Source organism: Lemur catta, chromosome 1, assembly GCF_020740605.2.
Source record: "Lemur catta isolate mLemCat1 chromosome 1, mLemCat1.pri, whole genome shotgun sequence".
Classification (NCBI taxonomy): domain Eukaryota; kingdom Metazoa; phylum Chordata; class Mammalia; order Primates; family Lemuridae; genus Lemur; species Lemur catta.
In genome coordinates, this window is record NC_059128.1 from 186,641,256 (window position 1) to 186,659,710 (window position 18,455).

At 39.1% G+C, this 18,455-nt stretch overlaps 1 protein-coding gene across 5 annotated transcripts in view; it reads right to left on the bottom strand.

The window, feature by feature from the left end:
- VEPH1 (ventricular zone expressed PH domain containing 1) overlaps nt 1-18,455 on the bottom strand; it is a 211,061-nt gene that overhangs the window by 90,186 nt on the left and 102,420 nt on the right. For all 5 annotated transcript variants that reach the window (XM_045539535.1, XM_045539534.1, XM_045539536.1 and 2 more), the window contains 2 exons: nt 8,700-8,909; nt 7,755-8,152 (listed from right to left, as the gene is read on the bottom strand). In XM_045539535.1, coding sequence (XP_045395491.1) covers nt 7,755-8,152; nt 8,700-8,909 — 608 coding nt within the window. The remainder of the gene's footprint in view (nt 1-7,754; nt 8,153-8,699; nt 8,910-18,455) is intronic.

Here is an 18,455-nt window from a genome sequence, read left to right on the forward strand (position 1 = left end):
AAGAAACAGACGCAAGGTTCTTGGGCCCGAGGCCTTGGAAATCTTGTTGGGGAGACATGGTCACTTCTCATTGTCCCTAGCCATGCAGACAAGATATTACTTCCCAGATTAACATTTCTTCAAGCATTAAACTTAAGTGATCATTTTTAAAAAGCAGTTTTTGTCTGGTCACAGTGACTCATGCCTGTAATCCCAACACTTTGGGAGGCTGAAGCAGGAGGATCACTTGAGGCCAGGAGTTTGAGACCAGCCTGGGCAATGTAGCGAGACCCTTTCTCTACAAAAAATAAGAAATATTAGCCGTGCTTGGTGACATGTGCCTGTAGTACCAGCTACTCAGGAGGCTGAGGCAGGAGGATTATTTGAGCCCAGCTGTTTGAAGCTGCACTGAACTATGATTGTGCCACTGCACTCCAGCCTAGGTGACAGAGCAAGACATTGTCTCAAAAAAAAGTAGTTTTTATTTAAACTTATAAACTATAGGGTTTCACATGAGAAGCAGAGTTACACTCTCAGAGTTTCTGCGATAGCATTATGTTTCTTGCATTTGTGTCTTATTTTAATGCTAGCATAATATTTTAATGGCTGTAGGATAATTGATGTAAATATTTTATCTGAAAAATGATTATTTTCTATAAAACAATTTATCCTTAAAAGTTTGTTGAATCTTTTTATAAGAAAAGAAAAAAACCTGTGTTTCATTCACCAGTCGCTAATGTAGACAGGGCAAAAATGTGGACACAGGAATTAGCTATCCTTTCCTTAGCTCCTTTTTGCTCACTCCCAGTGGGCCTGCCAGCATGTGACACAAGGCCCTGTCGTCTGCTATTGGTCAATATGTACCTCTCTGAAAATTAACTGTGACACAGATAAATGCCTGCCAAATTATCAGATACCTGGATTCCTTAGTTTCAACTATGTAATTGCCTATGCTTTTGGAAAAACATTTAAATATCCTCCATCATCTGAAACTGATAGTTGCTGTGTAGCAAACAGGAGGAAATTATCTACCCTCTCCCACCCTGCCTTTTCCTCTGGCTTATCAAAACTCTTTACCCAGACATATGATCTCTTTTCAGTTTCCTGGCTACCAACTCTTCATCACCAACAGAGCTCAAAAATATGGATTTGTTCTGTTGGCTCTGTTTTTAAATGAGATTTGACGATATCCAGGGACCAGTCTGTTTCCCTGTTGGGCATATACTGCCAGTATCATAATGAAAGTAAATGGAACAATAACATTCACTTTACTGAAATTTGGTTTGTGGTAAACTGGATTGGCATGTACTCTTCTTCCGGGGACCGTCCGTGGCTCAGGACCATTTTGTAAGGCATTGTATCCTTTGGAGTAAAGACAGTCCCCAAATGACAGTAACAGATGACTGATAATAATCTCTGAGTCTGAGCTTCCCTAAAAAAGTATAAAAATACTGACTGTGGATTTAAGGGTACATTGCCATATAACCTTCTATTTTAAAAATGATACATTTAGAAACATATATTCAATAATATGAAATATGCCACAGCAAACTACTGCTCTCACACCACCTTCGTCTCCTCCTCCTCTTCCTCCTTCATTAAAGGTCCTTTAATATGTTGACCTTTAGAGTGAGATATATTCAAATACACTTCTGCGCATTTTTGCCCTGTTTATGTACTTACTTTTTCCTCTGTTTATTTGTTAGCAAGGTCCCTTTAAGTCAATTAGAGATACCCTTGAGGTGGATGCTATATTAGGGGAACTAATCTTTTCAAGGTTTAGGATGACTTATGCCATGGACAGTCAGATAAGCCCTTCCGGATCTTCACACAAAATGGCCTAAATGTGTACATGTGCTCACCGACTTAATTATACTTTGTGTTATTTTCTAGTTGGGTGAATATGTATCTCATCTGTAGGTAAATATCAGGTAACCCAAGGTAAAGACAAGCCATCTACCCCTTTGTACAACAGCGTTGTAAGAAACAATTTTCTTTTTTTTTAATTTTTGAAATATTCAAAGAAAACCAAACTTTTTTCTCTGAAGAAGAGCTTTTGAAAATATAATTAATAGGAAATAAAATTATCTGATGTCCTCTTTTGGAACTTTGCAACATGTTAAGTTGTGGATTTAAGTGCCTAACATCATTACTAGTGATTTGTGGTTACGTGCCTGAGCCTTGCACCTACTCGTGGCTAGGGAGGTATAAGGGCAGTGATCTGACCTTAACTCAGTAGAAGAGTTTGGAGATGATCTTTTCAAAAGGATTTTTAGACCTTCCTTTAATCCTGTTATTTGGATATCTCTCATGGGCTCTTACAGATAACTGGGACCAGGATATGTGTGGCAGGAGAAAGTGAAAGTAGAAACCAGACATTGTCATGTCCTCTATCAACTAAATTCTACTCTTTGGAGACACAGGAGCTGATGAGTAAGATAATCCAAGAAAATTCCTGAAGCATTAAGAAAAATTCTCTAAAAAAGTTTTCCCTAAAAGTGTCCTTCAAACAGGGGCCCAAGAGACCACCTAAATGAAACGAGGCTCCAAGGAATTTGTAGCATCTTCCTATTTGCTGTTTCTCCTTCTCAAATTGTGTGACAAAGCTTTAGGATTCTTCTGACTCCAAATTTTACAACTTCAACTCATGGAGAAATTATCCTGATTCTGTGATTAGACCAATGTATAAGGAAGGAAAGAAGGAAGGAAGGAAGGAAGGAAGGAAGGAAGGGAGAAACCTCCCCCAGAACCATTAAGTGGATGAGTGGATGAACATTATCATCATTCCCCAGACTGGACCAACTGGACAAGAAGGATGTAAGGACCCCACAATCACCCTAGTACTGGGGTTGGACTTGACTACATGCAAATTTTCATAAGGAAGCTTTATTGTAATTAACCATGAAAACAATGCGCACTCCTTGATATTTACAATGAATTTTATTTTAAGAAAAATCAACTCATGTGGGTCTAATTGAGAAAGGACTACATTACTAGCTTAAAAATTAGCTTTCTGAAAGTCAGGTTTGCTGATATGCTCTACAGATGGAATGCATTTTCACCCGGTCAGGAAATACTTCAAAGTAACGTTGATGGGTTCTTGTAAGCTTTCATATCATCCCTATGGATCTCCAGTGATGGGCCAGATTTTCAAGGATTTATTTCAATATCATGTGTTTTTTTTTAACCTCTAATCATTTTTATTCACATAAATGAATACCAATGATTCAGATTTTTAAAATTCCCTTTGGCAGATAAACTAAATTCTTCCTGTTGGCCAGGCATGGTGCCTCATGCCTGTAATTGTAGCACTCCAGGAGGCCGAGGCAAGAGGATCACTTGAGCTCAGGAATTTGAGACCAGCCTGAGCAAGAATGAGGCCCCATCTCTACTATTAAAGAAATTTTTTTTTAAATAAAAAAAATTTTTAAAATTCTTCCTGTCATATATAAATATAAACAGGCAGTGACATTAGACCATTGCTCTGCTTTTGAATACATAGGTTTTAATGGTTACTAAACCAGCATAAATACCAGAGGCCTACAAGGCTCAGGAGTGAATTACTAACCTGGTAATAAAAGGCTTTTTTATATCCAAAATCACACTGCTGACTCAACCTCAATGAGACCTGGGGTTTGACATTTTTTCCAGACATGATGATAAATATGCACTGATCCATTTACACTGCATTACACTCCATTGCCTGTCTCCAGTGTGATCAATATCATGCAATAATAGATGGCTGACTGGGGTTAAGATGCTATTTGTGACCTTAACTCTACTCATACCGAGTTCTGCTGTGCAGTGACAAGTGAGGTTCCTATTCTTTCAACATAGTTTATTACTGAAGTATTAGGTTGAAGCATTTGAAATTGATGTTTCTGTAGATCAAAATAGTCAAATATCAATTTTTTCATATGGCCAAACTTAATACAAAAAGATTTTCTTTCAAGGATTGTTTTATTATGTTGTTACAATATGGACTTCGTAACAGCAGTCCAAAATTATGCTTAACACTTTGCTGTTGTTTCCTGCCAGCTATTTGTCTCTTTAAGTGTTTTAGAAGTAGTTTTTATGCTTCTTCTCTTTGTTTCTTGATTACTGTGCATAAATCATCAAGAAAAATCAAATATCTTTCTTATATATCAATAACACATTAAACCTTACACAATTAAGCCTAATTTCTTTTTCAATAAGTTTTTAAGGAAAGAAAAGTAATATTGTCATGCCAAGCGATCTTATGACAATAAGCAAAATTGTGTCAGCCAGATGACTGCTGGTGTTTCACTGAATGGTTTACACTGTTTCTGAAATATTAACATTTCCCCTGCAATCAGCCTGAGTCCTTTCTCAGTGGATACATTAGCTGTGAGTCATATGAATCTTCTATCCCTCACACATATCTCTATGCAAGGAATTGCCCAGGAAATTACAAAAGTATGAATGAATGTCAATTTAAAAAAATACATATTCAATTTTAAGTCATCTCTGGTATAAAACATCAATATCCAAAGAAAATACTCTACTTTTCTTTTAAAGTAAATATAATGGATTTATTCAATATTTAGGGGAACAAACCAATTACCTTGTTAACTCTCAAACTACAGATGCTCCTCAATTTACAATGGGGTATGCCTTGATAAACTATAAGCTGAGCATTTTTTCATATGCTTGTTGGCCATTAGTCTATCTTCTTTTGAAAAGTTTCTGTTCATGTCTTTTACACACTTTTTGATAGGGTTGTTTGATTTTTTTTCTTCCTGATTTTCCTGAGTTCTATATAGATTCTAGTTATCAGCCCTTTATCGGATGTGTAACATGGGAGTATTTTCTTCCATTCTGCTGGTTGTCTGTGTATTCTCGTGATGGTTTCCTTGGCTGTGCAGAAGCTTGGAATTCTATTCAGCCACAAAAAACAATGGTATCTAGCACCTCTTGTATTATCCTGGATAGAGTGGGAGCCCATTCTACTAAGTGAAGTATCCCAAGAATGGAAAGACAGCACCACATGTACTCACCATCAAATTGGTTTTAACTGATCAACACTTAAATGCACATATAGTAATAACATTCATTGGGTGTCAGGCAGTTGGTAGTGGGGAGCAGGGGATGGGTATATATACACCTAATGGGTATGGACACCATCTTGGGGATGGACATGTTTGAAGCCCTGATTCAGGTGGGGAAAAGGCACTATAAGTAACCTAAACATTTGTACCCCCATAATATGCTGGAATAAAAAAATTAAAAAACAAAACAAAACAGAACACAAAAACAACAACAAAAAATATATAAGTTGAAAATGCATTTAGTACACCTAACCTACCAAACATCATAGCTTAGCCTAACCTACCTTAAATGTCTTCAGAACACTTACATTAGCCTGCAGTTGGGCAAAATCATCTAACACAAGGCCTATATTATAATAGATTTATTATAAAGAATTTTGAATCAAAATTCAAATTTCAAAGTACAGTTTCTACAGAACATATATCACTTTTGCACCATTGTAAAGTTGAAAAATCATGTTGTACCATCATAAATCAGGGACAGTATGTAATTTTAACTCCCAATATAATTTAAGACAAAAAGAAATATCATGTGTTTTTGACAACTAGATGCTTGAAGTAGCTCTACAGAACTTACCCCACATTTCCACAAGGTTAAAACTAACAGTATAACAAACCTTTAATGCTTGAGGCCAAACTTAAAAAGAAAAAAACACCATTTTAACTTTATGTTTGCTATAGACTCCTTCTGTTAAACTGGGAAATTCACTTAACTTCTCTGACATTAAATTCTCCAACTTGTGCATTAGATACATAGATTATTAGCATATTGGGCAATTGTAAAGTGTTTAGCTTTATTGATTTTAGCTATTTCCTAGCCCTGGTATACTTATTATTTAATTATACTTATATTTAAATATAAGCAATGTGACTTTTATTGTCACCATTTTAAAAATAGTTTTAAGAAGGTTAATCAAATTATTCCAAACACCTTTGAAAGTGTCAGATTCTACACAGACATGCTAAGTGATAACGTAATGTCATTACCAAATGCTTGAATCACCCGACTTTCCCATTTGTTAGCGTGAGAATGCTAACTGAAAAGTAGCATTTGAAGTGGAAGAAGGAATAGGAAGTAGAGTAGGGAAATCAGGACCCTCCCAGCTGCTAAGCCTGATAGCCAGTGGGTGGGTGAATATGACTTGATTTCCTGTCCTTCCGCTATGTTTTTTGCTGGAGGCTGAGCTGTCTGGCTTTTTCTATGAGGGCTGTAGCCTGTGAGAAGATGGCATTTTCTGCCAGAGTGCCAGGACCATCACCTAAATCTCAAAGAATGAACATGGCTACTGTCTAAAAACTGTTGTAGGAAAGATCTTATGAGCCTGGCAGTGCCTTTGAGCCGTCCACACTTGTTCAACGCACTACCAGAAAAGTGAGCCTGCCCCTAGTACTATGGCATCTTAGGACTTGTGTCTCAAATCCATTACCTTTCCTAGGACTAGGAAGGAGTAGGGCACAAAATGTAAAGGCATGCCAGAAAAAAATTTAGTAATTAAGACAAACATTTTAAAAACATGAAAGTTAGTGCAGAAAATCTATAATAAATAAAATATCAAAATTGTAACTAGAGAGAGGATCGATATTACCAATAACTCCTTTTGCCTCAGGCTCCAAAATGGCTCAGTAAGACATTTTTACTGATCCTGTCATTACTTAAAACTTTACTAAGATTTTTTGGTGCTGCCTGAAGGAGGTCTTGGCTGCCCCTGACATCCTTTTTTTTTTTCACTTTGTCCTTTGTTTTCTGACTAGCTCACACCCTTTCTGGCTCCTACCTCTTAAGTCCCCTCCTGACTACCTACTGTTTTGTCCTTTTCTTTCTGTACAGATGGTCCCTGATTTAAGACGGTTTGACTTACGACTTTTGGACTTCCTGACGGTGTGAAAGTGATACTCATTTAGTAGAAACCGTAGGTTGAGTGCCCACACAACCATTCTACTTTTCACTTTCAGTACAGTATTCAATAAATTACATGAGACATCAACACTTTATTATAAGGTAGGCTTTATTTTTTTCCAACTATAGGCTAACGTTTAAGTGTTTTGAGCACGTTTAAGGTAGGCTAAGCTAAGCTATGATGTTTGGTAACTTAGGTGTATTAAATACATTTTCAGCTTATGGTATTTTCAGCTTACAATGGGTTTGTGGGGATGTAGCCACATTATAAGTTGAGGAGCATCTGTACTTTAATCTCTAAGAGGTCAGGGAGGTGTCTGGTTTATAGCTGAATCTTGAGCACATTAGCACAGTGCCTGGCACACAGAAGTTGAATAGTAGAAAAAGCTCTTGCAGCTGATGCTCAATGTCATGCACAGCTTTCTCGCGTGATTATGTGGATGGAACATGTCTCTGGCTGGATGCCTACTCCAGAGCCTGCTTCTTGGCCACAGACCTCTATTCAGGGTTTTCCTGAACCCTGGGGACAGGGAACTAGAAATAATATATCTTGAGGTTTGCAAAAATCAGACAGTCAGTGAACTTAGGTGCACCTAAGCAGGTTCAAATAGGAATCAGGAAGATGATCACCTTTACTGAAAAAAAAAGATAACTAAAATAATACAAGGTATATTAAAAATTATCTATTTTTGCCAAAGATCCAGAAAACAGTATGACAATTTATGTAATCTGAGTTTGTGTGTGTGTGTGTGTGTGTGTGTGCAGTGACTTTTGAAATTCCTCAGGTTTGGGAATTTCATGGTACTTACCTTCAATGGTACACTGATCAGGGACTGGAATCTTCTTTCCGATTTCCAAGGCATATGCTTTCACTTTACTGAGGTTTTCCTTCAAGTGCAAGTAGAGCTTATCTTGGTATTCTGTAGGACTTGCGGGTGTCTCCGGAGTTTCTTCCTGGAAGTTTTCTTTAACAGTTTCTGGTGAATTCTCTGATTCTATATGTATAATATTTGGGTGTGAAACTGAAGAATTTCCCAGCTGTGATCTGTCAGTGTCTGTCTTAAAGGGTAACTTGTCACTTCTTTGGCTAAGTGGGTCTATTTCTGAAAGAGAGATGCTGGCTGGTATCTCTCCATTCTCTACATCTTCCCCATCATCTGAACTCACACCCTTTGTGAGCACAGTGTGCAAAGCCAAACTTTTTGACCTAGAGGACAAACACAGGGAAAGTTGAAGAAGTTACCATTCACTGATAAGGAAAAGAAATGGTAGTAACACTGGGACAAAAAGTTACTTCTTCTGGAGTGTGAAACTGTTAACAGATTTGATAAAATGTAGACCACCAATAAATTAGGTAATAAACCAAACCTTTGAAAATCTAGGTCACTTCCCAAAACAAAGATTTAAAAATCAATTCCATGGCAAAATTGACTGGAAAATGGTAGACTTATTCTTTTTTTACTTTTGCTTCTGATTTTTCATCAGAAATCAAGAGAAGCCATTCTTCATATTGGCATATTTATATTTTAAAAATTAAGCCATAGATTTGTTTTCTGTTTGTATTCCCCATTTAAAATAGTGAGCTTCTTTGGATAATGAGAACATTGTGAATAATATTTCATTCATGAAAGGACAGAACTTTGGATGGCTATAGGTAAAAGATATATAAAATGCCCACTATAACAGCAGGATAATAAAACCAATAGCAAACATGAAGTGCATACTTTAAAAAACTAACCAAACAATATTTATACCTGTTAAATCTAATGTTTTTTCTTTCTTCCTTAGAAACTTGGCCCAAACTATATCTTCTAATAGAGCCAGGGGTATTGCTCTCAGCATTTATTTTGTCTTCAAAAGCCTGGATTTTAACTTGGAGCTTTTCATGGTCTTCTTTTTCAGCTACCATGATCTTGGTTTCTTCCATTCTCTCAGGGGATTCAATTTCAGAGCTGATTTTTCTTCTAAAGGAATAGAAATCTTTGCATTAGATGCCAGTAAAACACACCCTTCAGAACAGTATTACTCTCTATTTGACTGTCTCTTATTCAGAAATAAAAACTTTGCCTGATAATTTTTTTGTAACTAGTCACATACTAAATGTTTATTGAATACTTACTGTGGGCATAGGTCTTTGAAATTGCTTCTGTAGCTTATTTCATCAGAAATTTAGAAACTGTGGTGTTTATGTCAACTTTGTATTAGAAATACTTTTTGAAGTGTTCAAAGAATAAAAAACAGTTTTTATGGTCATCTACCATATCCTCATCTAGAAACTCTCCTATGTATGGCTTTCACATAAAATTCATGCCAGACATTTTCTAGAAAATTTATATGTGCTGATATGTACTATCAATTTTGTACTAAAATTGATAGCGTAAGAATATTTCATATAGACTGTAAACTCATGGCTTTGTTGATTTTATGGAAATCGGCATAACTTTCACCTTGGAAGCAAGAAATATCTTTTTGAATTTTAAGATATTGGATGAAGGAGGTTTTCTATAAATGAAATTAATAGTTCCAAATATCTTCTATAGCAGAGTTTATAAACCACTCTGTGGGTCATTAAAATTACCTCCTTTAAAGTGGAGGCCATATGTTGTAGAATTTTGGAATTCTTCTGCAGACTAACAGTGCCTTGGCTATAGCTAAGAGCCTGCAGATAAGCTGCAGAAATAGCTCTCTGATGCTCACTGAGGTGCTGAATAATTACAGAAGAGTAATATGCATCTATCCTCCCTGATCTGTCTACTAATATTAGCTGGCCTAGAACTACTTTAATTCTTATTTAGCAATTGCTATTCATCATAACATGTCATGTTAGGATTAATTCTTTCCTTATAAAAACAAAGGTAAAGTGAACTGTTTTCCTTCACCATACTCCTCACATCAGATGTGTAGGTTTCTTTTTCCTTACACCAATTCTCCAAGTCTCCAGACACCAAATGGGTGTCCTACAATTCAGTTTGATCCTGGCACTAACTACCCAGAATTAGCCTAAGACTCCACAGCCTGTGCCCAATTCCGATGCCAGTTGAAGGTACAGGGTGCCCAGCTCACCCAGACTCTCTCCAACTTGGCTATAAAGTCATGAGATTCCCACAACCACCTCACCCCCATGGTCCAATAATTCACTAGAACAACTCATAGGACCCAGGAAAGCACTTTAGCTGATTATTGCTCGTTTATTATAAAGGATACAACTCAAAACACAGCCAAATGGATGAGATCATAGGGCAAGGGAGAGGGGAAGGGGCACAAAGCTTCTGTACCCTCTCCGATTGTGCCCCCTCCCCAAAGCTCCATGTGTTCATCAACCCAGAAGCTCCCCAAATCCTGTCTTTTACAGGTTTTTATGGAGGTCTCATTATGCAGGCATGAGTGATTAAATTATTGCTGTTATGATTGACTCAGTCTTCAGCTCCTCTCCCCTTCTCAGAGGTTGGAGGTGAGGGGGTGAGGGGATGAGGTAGGGCTGAAATTCCCAGCCCTGTAATGATGCCTTGGTCTTTCCAGCAAACAGACCCCATCCTGAAGCTATCTAGAGGTACCCAGCCACTAGTCATCTCATTAGCATACAAAAGACACCCGTCACTCTGGAGATTCCAAGGGTTTAGGAGTTGTGTGCCAGGAACTGGGGACAAAGACAAAATATTTATTTTTTTATTACTCCACATGATAATCCCCCAAAATGCATTCACCAAGATGGTTTAACGATTTTGTTGGTTTGTCTGTGTGTACTTACTTGGCTCTCGTTAGCATTTTTCCTTGATGTTGAGGAAAGGGCCTCAGACTTACAGAAAAATCCTAGCTTTTTCAAACATATGGTTATTTTATCTGAAGGGCCAAAGTGAACCTGGCATAGCTGGGTGAGGGTGAGGGAAAAACATGATTATTTTTTAAACAGCACTGCTTATCAGGGAGAACCAATGCAGAAGGGCTGGTGACTATTCTACCCATCCTGGCATTGTATCTGCAGTGGGCACTGGTGAAGGTGAATTGGCAGGGTTGGATACCGCAGTTTTCCTGTCTGGCTCAGAGAACAGTCCTGGCATTGAGGGAAGGTTTGTGGTTACAGCCCCTCGGTGGTCACAGCCCCTCGGTGGTCAGAATCCACCTGTGAGTCCAGCCCAGGAACAGCTGCTGGTGGTTCCAAGTGGTAAGAAGAGTTGATCATCTATTAGGTAACAAGGCAATTGTTTGTTGCCTAATAAACTGTTGCTTATTTAAAATTAAAATTTAAAAATATTTTACTTACATAATTCATGTAGGTTTCCTATGGCTTTACATAATGTTCATTTATTTATGCACGCCATGCTTGAATGAAATATACATGAGTAGATTTCAAGAACTAGTACATGGGAATGAAGGCTAATCTTGAAAATGATTTTTTTTCTAACATATACGTGATACTGGCTGCACACAAATAGATGGGAGGCTTGGACATCTTTTAGCCAGAAGATTCTAGATGTTTACTCCTATTACAAATGAAACCAAGATAATGCTATCACTGGATGGTATTTCACAAACCATGATGATTACCAAGGTTAATTATAAAAGATCTAATGAACCTTCTCAACACAAGAAATTTTGGGGAGTGTTATTTTTTATCCATGTCAGTCCTTGTACTAAATACTAAAGTATTTCTCTGGTTCCTTGGAACTTAATCACATTTCAAAACTGAAAGATAGCTTTATTTTAACAATTTCTAAAGTTGTAATTATTAAAACTTAAAAAATTTGTAAAGCACAAAACATAGCCCAAAATGTATATCTCAGATATTGAGCATTATACAATTTTTAACATTTTCTTATTTCATTTCATTTTTTAGATATGGGATCTTAATATGTTGTCCAGGCTGGACTTGAACTTCTGAGCTCAACAGATTCTCCCGCTTCAGCCCTCTGAGTAGCTGGGACTATAGGCATGAGCCAATGTGCCCAGTTATACCAATTTTTAAATCTCAAAACATATGAGTTGTCAGAGGAACAATTTCTCATGAATTTATAATTTTTTTCTCTCTGTGCAAAGCTCTGGGTTGTAATAATATTTACAATAATCACATTTTCTTCCCCCAAATTTCAAATTTCATATAATTATAGGATAAAGATAATTTTATTGTATGAGCTTCTGATTTTTGAAAAATTTTTTCTTACTTATAGAGATCTTTTATTTGTTATGCTTTTTTTTTTTTAACATTCTTTTTTATTTTTCTATTGCCTGGGCTAGAGTGCTGTGGTGTCAGCCTAGCTCACAGCAATCTCGAACTCCTGCGATCAAGAAATCCTCTTGCCTTAGCCTCCCGAGTAGGTGAGACTATAGGCAAAAACCACTATGCCGAGCTACTTTTTTCTATATGTGTTTTTAGTTGTCCAGCTAATTTCGTTCTAGTTTTAGTAGAGACGGGGTCTTGCTCTTGCTCAGGCTGGTCTTGAACTCCTGAGCTCACACAATCCACCCGCCTTGACCTCCCAGAGTGCTAGGATTACAGGTGTGAGCCACCACGCCTCGCCTTGTTATACTCTTTATATCAATTTCATCATCTATAAAATGGAAATAATAACCATACATAACTCAGGGGTTTGTTGGAAAGATTAAATGACAGAATCAGCATGAATTACTGTTCCTAGCACACAATGGGCAGCCAACAGACACCAGATTTCATTACTATTAGGCTTTAGGAGGAGATGTTCACTCAGGCCCCTTTACCTGCCTGTGTCTCCAGTGACTGGGTATTGGTTACTAAGCCCCAGACCCTGAAGGAGTCAGAGCTTTAGAAGCTGGGAGCAGCCTTCCTTCAGTCTCTGGTTGTTTTATAGCATCCTCCTGAGAAGACTTTGGGCATGAGAGAAGTTATGGGGTAATCCCTACACATCCACTGACCCCAAGAGGGGCAGGTTTGGTGCCTCTAGGGTAAGGTTGTCAGTAAAATATTGGAAACTCAGCCAAATCTGAATTTCAGATAAATGACAAATATTTCGCATAGGTATGTCCCTAGTGGGACATACTAAATATGTATTATACTATACTAAAATTATTATACTTTCACTAAAAAGTGCTAAGAAATGATTTGTTCTTTATCTGAAATGCAACTGGGTATCCCATATTTCTATTTGCTAAATTTGGCAATGCTGCTCTGGAATAAACCCCTGTTGCTCGGCACGCAGGGACCTGTACTGCTCATGCTTGCTCCCCCGTTTCTGGCACAGGGCTTGGCACGTGTGGGTACCTGGACTCTTCATGGAATAAGTGAACTGAGTGGTGTCTGAAGTTAGCCTGCAAACCCCACCCCCAACCCCCAAACCTCCAGAGGTCTACCAGATGCCTGTGAGGCACTGGCCACTTCTCCTGGCCCAGCAGGGGTGGGGGTGGCATGGTGCTGTTTGGTACCTATGAAATTTGTAGAGAAGCAGGGAGCTAGAGTGGGAGCAAAAAGAGGAATTTGCAAAGGAGCAAATAAGAAGAGTGAAGAAGCAATAATAAAATGTATGGGCCAAAGAAATGCTCTTTGGATATAAGGCTGATGAGTATTGCTGATGAGTAGAATTCTTACCGCAAAGACTTTCTTTTCTACATCTACACCATCTTGCTTGTTTTTATGATTGGGAGATTTGTATAGCACAGAAGTCAGGGATCAGGAGTGGTAATAAGAGTCACTGAGGCAGCCAAGGCCTCCAGGCAGATCAAAGAGAACTTTCTGTCTATGGCCATCAACCCTTCTGGGCATGCCAAAGAGTTTGGCTGGCAGGGAGGTAGGACAAATTTTGATTCCAATGGGTTGGAAAGTCAGGAAATGGTATTATTAATGAATGGAAGGTTTGTTTGGGTTTGTAATAAACATTCCCTGCTCCTTTACTTCTCCTCTTCCTTTTTAAATTTAATATAAAAAGATAGGAGAGAAGACCTTTTCTAGAGATAAACAAACTCTTCTGCTTTTCTTCTAGAGCAAGGAAACATACCACCAATATGCAAGTACTGGTGCAGCCATTGGTCCTGTGTGTGTTTACTTGTGCAGTGGTTGGGGTGGGGCTGGCAGGCTGGGCTCATGAAAGGGGTTGTTATTTCTTTTCCATTTGTCACTTTTAACCCCAGAGGTAATTTTATAGAAATCTTTGCCAGAGTTCTGTAATCCTCTAAATATTAACTTGGCCTTAACTCAACACACCAGGTTACAAGAGGCTCAGATAATTTCCAGTCTGAACGGTTTCTGGTCTCTGTTGCCAAAGTAAAGTTTTTAAAGGTACCTCTAAGGATGCCCTGAGGAGGCCTAATTACCTCCCTCCTGAGGACTCCGCTTAGAAACAGAGGGGCCCTTGGGCAGCTCGCTGCTCTCACTAAACTGGGAGATGAGATTACAAAACTGGCAGGGGTGGCGAGATTGGGAGCCTCTCTTTCTGGCTCTTTAAATAAAAAAATAATAATGTTAGTTAATGTTTGATGACCTTGGCATATGATCCCATGTCTACAATATGTACTCCTGCAGAGTTAAGCTTGTTAGAGCAGAAGTAGGAGAAGGTAATGAACCAAATCCACATCGGGGTCCTAAATTCTTAGAATGTTATGTTCCTTCCTCCTCAGCAATTTCTTGGGTCATCAATCACCATAAGAATGACAGAGATGATCCTCCAGGTCCACAGTGCTAGCATCTGTTTCAGGGCTGCAAAGAACAATGTTGCTCGAACAGCTATGCTGGAATATCCCGGGAAAGAACAACAGTAAGTCTAGGTTCTTGCTAATCTGTTCTGCCTCTGACCTGCTCAGTGGACAAGAGCAGAGATGGGCAGGCACCTGGTTATATGCCCATGCCAATGGTAGAACTTTGCTGAAATAAGATGGCTCTATGGCATTTTATTCACACTACAATTTTGAAGGGATTTCAAAAAGAGACAGTTGTGGAGAAATGGACTGAACATGACCTCACAGGGGAAAGATCTAGATTCATGACTCCAATCTCATGTTTATTTGTGATGTGGCACATCTCTTTATAACGCTGTCTTATTTTTGTCATATAAAAATGGGACTAATGATACTGCATCATCAGATTGCCGAATGCATTATATAAGATAATGGATTTGACAGTGTAGCCCATATAGAATAGACATGTCAAGCCATGGCAAAACCCTGAGTGGCTGCTGCTTAGTGTGGACATTTGACACTGACAGAAGGAGGCTTGTGCATGTGGCACCAAACCTGGAAGATGAGCTTTTCCTGCTCAAAGCCAGGGAGAACTATACAATCCCTTTTCCAACTGTAGCATCCTAGAGAGTGTGTACTAAAAGAGAGCCCCCTGTGTGAGCACACAAGGACTGGGAATTAGTTAAATTAAAAAATCTCTGTGCTTCAAGTGTCAATTCTGAGCAACTGAAGACATAGAGAGAATTTCTTGCAATTTGAATAAAAGTATAAAAGCCCCGATACAAGGCAGTGACCCTCCTAATGCAGATGCTCAGTCATTTGCTCACTTTTCAGTCATTCAGCCAACATGGGAAAGAATGAGACATGGAAAAAGGATCAGTAAAAAATGCAAAAACCCTGCCGTTGCTACCCAGTGTGGGGTCCCTGGACCAGTGGTGTCAGCGTTGCCTTGGAGCTTGTCAGAAATGCAGAATCTCAGGCTCTGCCCCAAACCTACTGAGTCAGAATGAGCATTTTAACACAATCACCAGGTGTCTGGTGGCGCATTCAAGTTGGAGAAGCACGGGCTCAGACAATGAAGAACAGCATCTGAAGCAGACCAGGGCAGAGGCATTTTCCCTCAATCAAGCAAGACTGCTAAGGGTGTCACTAATTCTGTAGTGAGGAGAGACTTAAAACAATCTTCATTACTGATGATGAGCTTTGTCATTTCAGGGTCTCTGTAAATTCTGAGGTACAGGCGTCTTTTCAGTTTTTGCCACTGGTAGATACTGGTCCAGACAGACCCCGAATCTTTAGTTGAGATTCCCGAGACTAGACCGGGCAGCCCAGGTGAGCAGCAGCCTTAACAGAAGCCTGTCCCATCCTAACAAATTGCCACCTGGATGTGGCACAAACTGCAAAAGCACTTTGTATGTTATAAAGGAGTATAAAATATAGAGTAGCAATGTCGTCAAAGCACTTGGAATCAGGAGTGAGGCACGTGCTCTTCTCTGTAGGCTGACTTCATCGTCTGGGAGCAAGAGCAGGTAATAGGGTCTGACTGAGAGGATTAAACAGTTAAAACATTGTCCCTCTCCAGCATTTGACACTGGAGGTGCAGGAAGATTGGGCAAAATTTTTCTTTTTGATACATTCTCTCATAGTCTTCACCTCAAATACAATACCCTACCTCATTTTTAATAGATAGAAACGTAGCTACTCCAAAATGGAGAGATATAATTTGTCAAAAACACATCAATGAATGAGCCGGGATAGAACTCCATGCAAAATCCTGCTATTCAATTTCTAGTCTACCTAGAATTCAGCATTTACCTGTAGTAAAGACTAGCTAACAGCCTTCAGGCTACCAACTAATAGAAAGTCCACCATTTGCCTTATGATAAATATGAATAATATTAAGAACTGTTTTGCCTCAGCTGTAACCCACCCCACAGTGCCTGCATCTCACGGCTGAAATGGTGTGTGTTCACCATCTTTCATGCACTAAATCTCTTTACTTTAGGTCCCAAAGAAAAGTTTGGGGGTAAAATGTTAGATATTAAAGAAAGGTCTCAGATTTGTCTGGGTTCAGCTGCATCTAGGATCTAATGCAATGGTTTTCAAATTACCTGTAGTAAAAAGCTGTTTTTTTTTTTGTTTTTTGAATTTTCATGTATCACAGGCCATTACTGTTTTTATAAAAAACAGTAAAAGTAAATTATCAGAGAATTACAATGAATAAAAAAAAATACAATGTCCACTGATCATGCACTTGGATATTGCAGCAATGTCAAATTGCTACAAAAGTTCTAACCTCTTATTTTCAATTTCCATAATAACGTTGTCACAGTCTGATAAGAAACAGTTTGCAGATGGGTGCTGGTCTAGTGGATAGACCAAGTAAACTCACCTATTCTAATGCCCACCTGGAGCAAAGAGCTAATGCTGATAATGGACATGTTCTGAGGGCTTTCTGTGTATAGGTACTCACAGCTCTAAATCCTGTACATGAATTATTTCTCATGTAATTATTCTCATGAATTACTTCTCATGTACCTATTAGTAGTTCCATTTACAGATGAAGAAACTGAGGCAGAAAGATGTGGAGTAACTTACTGAAGGTCACTTAGTCAACCCAGCATCAAATGCAGGTGTTTGCCTCCAGAGCTCACAGGCCACACCTGCCCTCCACACGGCCTCTCAGCTGGCGTTTGGTTCAGGGCATCTGAATATACCCCAGGAATAAATAATACATATTATGGGATTGGTGATAGCGCAGTAATCAGGAAGAATTATTTCACCTAATGTCTCGGAGTAATATCTTGTGGGGACCAGACACCAGAACAAGGTTGATGTATAGTCACTGAGCAACTCTTCACATTCGTTGGAAAAATGAATTTTGGCACCCTCTTTTAACCCAAACAAAAAAGGTGTTCAAAACTCAGAAAATGTCATGCAAATGGCAACTTTCAAGTTCAATCATGACAGATGCCAAAAAAGGAACAGGGAGCATTTAGGGAATCAAAATAGCAAACAGCTAGCTCATAGGGTCCAGGAAGACGTCTGAGCACCAGCTGTCACCCCTTCCGCGTGGGGTATAGAGGGTCAGTCCCTCCTCTCACTTCTTCTCCACAGGGCACTTCTTCTTCCTACTAGAACATTGGTGTTCTCTGTCTTGTTTGAAATGGGAAACCAGGTCATAGGCGCCAGACAAAAGGCACTCTTCCTTTTTTGTGTGTACTGTGTTTTGAACATTGCTATGATACAGGAAAGCGGCCTGGCTCCCCGGTGAAGCTGAAGTTGGATTGCTCACACTCCATGGCAGGGCTGCTCGCCCCCGTCTCCAGCCCCTTTGTCCACACACTGCAGAGCCAGCCCCTCTGGGGCCTCACACCCCTGGGCTGGCTCCATTGTCTCCAGAGCTGATAGTGATGTCCCCTACCTGCATTTCTTGCTGATAAATGAATTCCTGAAATACCTTTAAAGACCTCCACATCACCCTAAAGCTGCTTTAAGGAAGGACAACCGGTGGAGTAAATGAACAACAGATGGAACATAAATGGGACCACATGTCAGACTTAACCTCTTCAGTAAGAAGAGGGCGAGCAACTGGAGCCTTCCCTTCCTTTCCTACGCACACAGGGGTAACGACAGCCACAGCTACTGCCACAAACGGCTGCTACGATTTTCTTTATACAAGTGACTGCCATTGACCTCTAGAAGAAAAGATATACTCATTTCTTATCAAAACTCTGGCTTCATTCTTAAAAGTTAACTTGGTGGGGCGAAATTATAGTCAGCTTTTTCTAAGCAGGGGGCAAAACTGACCAGAACATCACATGTTTTTAATTAAGGTCCTGACTCGCGTGCACTCCCTCAGCCAACAGTTG